This window comes from Coregonus lavaretus (assembly GCF_964263955.1).
Source record: "Coregonus lavaretus genome assembly, chromosome: 31".
Lineage (NCBI taxonomy): Eukaryota > Metazoa > Chordata > Actinopteri > Salmoniformes > Salmonidae > Coregonus > Coregonus lavaretus.
Window position 1 is genome coordinate 38,998,678 of NC_140018.1, and position 6,359 is coordinate 39,005,036.

Consider the following 6,359-nt stretch of genomic DNA (forward strand, 5'->3'; position numbering starts at 1 on the left):
TATGTCAATCTTTCCTCAGTTAGCGCTAGGACTAATGTAGCCTACATTTTCCGGTTTGGATGATTGTGTATGCTGCCGCTACTTCTGTGAATGTCTGAACATTGCATCCAAAAATAAACTGGTCACATTCAGGACATAACTTTGTAAGGGCTATGTTTGTGCAAAATGTTTCTGTGAAAAACAGTGTGGTTAGCTCAAATGCTGACTGTTGCGTCAATCGAAACTGGACGTTCTCAAAAAGCATTCTAGTCACACCGGTTTGAGCGTACGCTGCAGGGACCACTGTAGAATGATCACACCCGTTTGTTGGTACGTGTGAAAAGGTTAATGCTATTTAGCGGTAGCCTAATACAGTCGGTTGTAATCAGTTTACATGCAAAGAATAAAGTTTTCCGAAGTTATTAGGCATAAACAGTAAGCCGCCATCTTCATGACACCGGAAATCCATATAATGTAGACCGCAATATCTCCCTTCTATGTGCAGTAGCTACACGCAAACAAGGAATATAACTCTACTGATCCTACAGCACTAACAGTTTATACAAGTATTAATAGTAGTAGTCTTATTTGTGGTGAATTGGATAACACAACATAAAATGTATTTTCATAATGTCAACTCTGGCTAAGGTGATAAAACATGTTATAGCTGGCTAGGGCATTCAACCAGGTTCAAATGACAATGTCATGCTTCATAACAGTGTTTTCAGTTGTCATAAGTGGCATCTTGGTTAAATACCTGCTATGACAAGTCTATTGTTTTTCTAAAGACAGAGTAAATAGACATAAAAGGTCAATTCGAGCTTAAAGTACAGTAACTACAGTACACAGACAGGCTCATACTTGTGCTTGAACTACCATGCTGTAATACAGGGTTCTTCAATTCCGGTCCTGGAGGGCCGAAACACTTCTGTTTTTTATTTCTACCTGGTAGTTAATTGCACTCACCTGGTGTCCCAGGTCTGAATTAGCCCCTGATTAGAAGGAGAGGATGAAAAACAGAGGTGTTTCGGCCCTCCAGGACCAGAATTGAAGAACCCTGCTGTAATAGGTCATTATCCCACATATTCACATGTGATACAGTGCATGAGTGGGATAATAAACTTTTTCAATATGTTTTAAAATATCCCATTATAATTTGAGAGGGAAATTAATACAATATTTGAAATGCAGTCTTGTAGAACATTTCCAGATTGAGAAAAATTAACACACAACTTCTGGGGAATATCTAAAGTGCTTTAGTATCTAAGTTTGTGCATTTGCAGCAATGCATTTCCATAAGAACTGTTATATTAATGTATTCCAAAAGGACGTAAGCAATACATGTTTGTAGAAGGATGTGTGACTTTTTTTTATTTAACTATAATATCAGAGACTCCAAGCTAAAAATGTTTAATGAATAAAAACAATCTCAGACATGCTATGAAATTGGGCAATAGATGAAAGACAAATTAGAAAAACTTGAAAGTTATGTTTTTTCAATTAGTCCTTGATTGGAAAGACGTGTATGTAATATATTAACTACAATGATGCCTATTGTTTGAAAGAAGAAGAAAAAACATTGTAATAAGTGCTTATAGATAATAACATGCATTTGAGCAGGAGCCGTAATTGACAGCTATACAGTATAATGTAAGAAAGCCACATACCTCATGATTAATTCTCCTCTCCCAAACACACTGTATAAATCTGTTTATCTACAGCAGGGGTTGGAACCAAAATTATTTTCCAATTGTTCTTTTCTGAACAGAACCCCTATTTTTTTTGTTCCGACCAGCATAATAAAGTTCTGAACCGGTTAGAACGCCAAAAAAGTAACGGTTCATATAATTCCTTTTCGTAAAAAAAAATTCAACCTGTGAAATCAACATCGTTTTTACATTTAGGTCATTATTTTACCCCACCAATTAGCACGGATAGAGCAGCTTTCTATGGAATGGGTAGGCTAGTTGTTTATATGTTTAATTGGTCAGAGATGTTGCGACTGAGATTTCACAGGTGGGGGGAGAGCGAGAGTGGTGTGGACATGGAGGACGCATGGTTTGAAGTGCTAAACATCATGACATGATGTTAATTGGAGTGTGTTTAGGCTATTACTAGCATCATAACTTCACTGAATTACAGAATTATATACTAGACATAATAAATATTTTTGGGAAAAAAAATAAGATTATTTACTGGTTTAGATTTGAAAATAATGGTTCTCTTCCAGGACACTAGAGATCACTTTTGTCCTGGTTTTATTTCTGTTCCTTGAAAAATGTCATTATTTTCCAGTTGTCTGTTCTGTTCCCTGAACCAGTTCCAACCCCTGATCTACAGTGTACAGTATGTATCGTTTTCAAAAGAGTACAGTGTTATAGACTTTGATCTAAGGCATCCAGATACACAAAACATTTATATACTGAACTGTTCAGATCTAAAGATCACGGCTAAACAAACTCTGAATGGGGTGTACATAAAAATGTTGTTTGTGAAACCTAAAAAAGTAAAACAAGCAACAAATTCATCTACAGTAACAAGCTACCCACTAGAATTTGGCACGTATGAGCTATTTAAGAATCGTACAGGTCTCAGCCCCACCAAGTGGTGTGGAGGTCTACCGACATGTTGGCGGATCTAGTTGATTAAGGGTGGGGCTTAGCCTGAAGACCCTCCTCCTTGCTTCTGTCCATCACGGAGACACTCACAGTGAGTGGCTGGAATGGTGCCAGCATTGTGAGAGTCAGTTTTAAACTCCTCCCATCATTGCTGTACCCCTGCTGGATGATCCTCGCCTGCCACCAACACACACACACACATTTAAATACATTCAATTTGTATAGCTACATTTAGCTTACAGGCTCCACACCTGACTGCAACCTACAAGCTCCTAGTCTTTACCGGTATTCCAAATCACATACCTCAATATTATTGAATAGTTTTTACATTTTCTAAACTTTAGTAGGCATAGCAAGTAAGAGTTCCGCAGTCCCTCTCTTTTGTCTGAAGTTTACTCTGGGAAAAATAAACCGATTCCATTCTATTGTCCCCTGGAAAGCCCTTCTGGTTCTCAAATCTCTTGGCTGTAAATGGGTTTGAGTGGTTCTCACCTGCTGCCTGGGCCTGGGCCTTTCCGGGGTCTTCATCAGGGTAACTTAGGTCATCGGGGGGCCAGCGGAGCTCGCCACTCTCCACATCCCCGCTCTCGGTGGGCTCCACCACGATGGAGGGAAGCCGTTTGGACAGCTTGGGGAACCGTTCGTGGGAGTCCGGAAAGATCTGGAAACACAATAATGTCGGCGTCACCAAAAAAAGGGGGGAAATCTGGTAACCAAGGTAAGGGTTGGGGTGAATTGAACTGAATTGAACACTGAATTGCTGGTAACCCCAATCCTGCTTGTAACATGTGACATTGATGGAGTAGAATCAGGTTGACCCTAGATTTTCGATGTATAAACCTTTCTTGGCATCCAACAAATGTGTAATTTACCAAGTTGTCTCCAAGGGCTCAAAACACATTCCAGAACCAGCCAGCATGAATAATCGTGACCACAAGATGATGCTCCGTGAGAGGTACTTTTTGTTGGCTCAGAGATGGCTAGTGACTTAAATGGGAAACAGCCAATTGAAGACATAAATATAGAGTGCATTTGGAAAGTATTCCGACCCCTTGACTTTTTCCACATTTTGTTATGTGCTTTATTCTAAAAATCGACTAAATTGTTTTTTTCTCCTCATCAATCTACACACAATACCCCATAATGACAAAGCAAAAACTGGTTTTTAGAAATTTGAGCAAATGTATTACCAATAAACGGAAATATCATTTTTACATAAGTATTCAGACCCTCTACTCAGTACTTTGCTGAAGCACATTTGGCAGCGATTACAGCCTCAAGAAGTTCTTGGGTATGATGCTACAAGCTTGGCACACCTGTATTTGGGGAGTTTCTCGCATTCTTCTCTGTGGATCCTCCCAAGCTCTGTTAGGTTGGATGGGGAGCATCGCTGCACAGCTATTTTCAGGTCTCTCCAGAGATGTTCGATCGGGTTCTGGCTGGGCCACTCAAGGACATTCAGAGCCTTGTCCTGAAGCCACTCCTCCGTTGTCTTGGCTGTGTGCTTAGGGTTGCTGTCCTGTTGGAAGGTGAACCGTCACCCCAGTCTGAGGTCCTTTGTGCTCTGGAGCAAGTTTTCATCAAGGATCTCTCTATACTTTGCTCCGTTCATCTTTCCCTCGATCCTGACTAGTCTCCCAGTCCCTGCCGGTGAAAAACATCCCCACAGCATGATGCTGCCACCGGCTTCACCATAGGGATCGTGCCAGGTTTCCTCCAGACTTGACGCTTGGCATTCAGGCCAAAGAGTTCAATCTTGGTTTCATCAGACCAGAGAATCTTGTTTCTCATGGTCTGAGAGTCCTTTAGGTGCCTTTTGGCAAACTCAAAGCTGGCTATTATGTGCCTTTTACTTAGGAGTGGCTTCCGTCTGGCCACTCTACCATAAAGGCCTGATTGGTGGAGTGCTGCAGAGATGGTTGTCCTTCTGGAAGGTTCTTCCATCGCTACAGAGAAACTCTGGAGCTTTGTCAGAGTGACCATCGGGTTCTTGGTCACCTCCCTGATTTCTCAGTTTGGCCGGGCGGACAGCTCTTGGAAGAGTCATGGTGGTTCCAAACGTATTTTATTTAAGAATGATGGAGGCCACTGTGTTCTTGGGGACCTTCAATGCTGCAGAAATTTTTCGGTACCCTTTACCAAATCTGTGCCTCGACACAATCCTGTCTCGGAACTCCTTCGACGTCATGGCTTGGTTTTTGCTCTGACATGCACTGTCAACTGTGGGACCTTATATAGACCGGTGTGTGCCTTTCCAAATCATGCCCAATCAATTGAGTCACAGGTGGACTCCAATCAAGTTGAAGAAACATCTCAAGGAGGATCAATGGAAACAGGATGCACCTGAGCTCAATTTCGAGTCTCATAGCAAAGGTCTGAATACTTACGTAAATAAGGTGTTTCTGTTTTTTATTTGTAATACATTTGCAAAAATATCCAAACCAGTTTTCGCTTTGTCATTATGGGATATTGTGTGTAGATTTAATCTATTTTAGAATAAGGCTGTAACGTAACAAAATGTGGAAAAAGTCAATGGGTCTGAATACTTTCCGAATGCACTGTATGTTTTCCAATTCCTCCCTCCCTGATTGACATTGCCCGCTGCTCTAAAATGTCATTTAATGCTTTGAAATGGATGCCGAGGTAACGAGGTGCTTTGCATTCGCCACACGCAGCAAGTGTGACTTCTCTGGCAAAAGCCCAGGCCTCTGAAGAGCTCGAGCCGATAAGAGGATTTGTGATTCACTTTGTGTGGGGCGCGATGAATTCCATAACACCACTGCACTGAAAGAGGAAGAGGGGGGTCAGTGAGGGACATCTGCATCTGCAATGGGGCAAGCCAGTTGGCTGAGAAAGGAACCGCTTGCCGCTGAATTAGCTGCCACCTCTTACTTGAGAGCTTTCATTGGCTTTACTCAAGGCCCCTATTGATTGCGAGCCAAGTCCATAAAGTCTCCACATGCACATGTACTTCTCTAAGTAATGACACACTTTTCCTTTAGATTTTAGTCACAAGAGAGCAGTGAGTTCTTTGGAGGGCCGTGAATTCATTGGGTCTTGACTGTAAAAAGTGAGCAGAAATCAGATGGTCTTTTTTGGGGGAGGATGAGAGGGGGATAAAAGAGAGGGGAAGGCTGTAATTGAGGTGCAGTCAGAAATTGCCCTGCTGTCAACTCAGAGCGATGGAAGGACATTTACGCCTGTCATGGGTCTACAGGGAAGGAGAGAGGAGAAGAGAGAGATCTGAGAGCGTGCCATGGAGAGTGTTAGTGTGTGCACGTGTTCCTCATTTGTGCATGTAAACAATTATATGGGGTTACTACATGGATAACTATTCTTATGTTGTGCTGTAGTGTCTTCTTGTGAGTGTGTGTTATTTGTGGAACTGTGAGTGTGTTCCTTTGTTTGTTTTAGTGTTGTGTCGGTGAGTGTGTCTGTGTGAATTAGCCCCACCTGAAAGGATATACCCTCTTCTCCTGAGGTGCCTCCGACACTGAAGTCTCCCACCGTCGAATCACAGGTGTTCATCACTTCTGTCATCCTGTCAGTAAGCCTCACCTTCAGCCAAGCCAAAGGAAAAGAAGGACATGTTCTCAGTACACTAACAAAGCCGTAAAGTATTGCATCGTTCCAAGCCAAACATCCCCAGAACTAGTCCCTTGTTCCCTATCCCTCATAGACTAACGAGGGCTGACTTGGTTTGGGCAATAGGGCGGAAAGTCCATCTAGTACTATACTCCTGATTCCTATCCAATCATAGGA

General features: G+C 42.1%; 1 protein-coding gene across 1 annotated transcript; it reads right to left on the reverse strand.

Annotated features, from left to right (window-relative positions):
- Positions 1-1,326: 1,326 nt before the first annotated feature.
- Positions 1,327-6,137, reverse strand: LOC311106649 (protein LBH-like; the record flags this gene model as incomplete). Its single annotated transcript, XM_084149041.1, has 3 exons — positions 1,327-2,774; positions 3,090-3,258; positions 6,051-6,137. 3 exons carry the CDS (start codon positions 6,135-6,137, stop codon positions 2,743-2,745), a joined length of 288 nt encoding a protein of 95 aa, XP_084005167.1. The 3' UTR covers positions 1,327-2,742.
- Between the last annotated feature and the right edge of the window lie 222 nt (positions 6,138-6,359).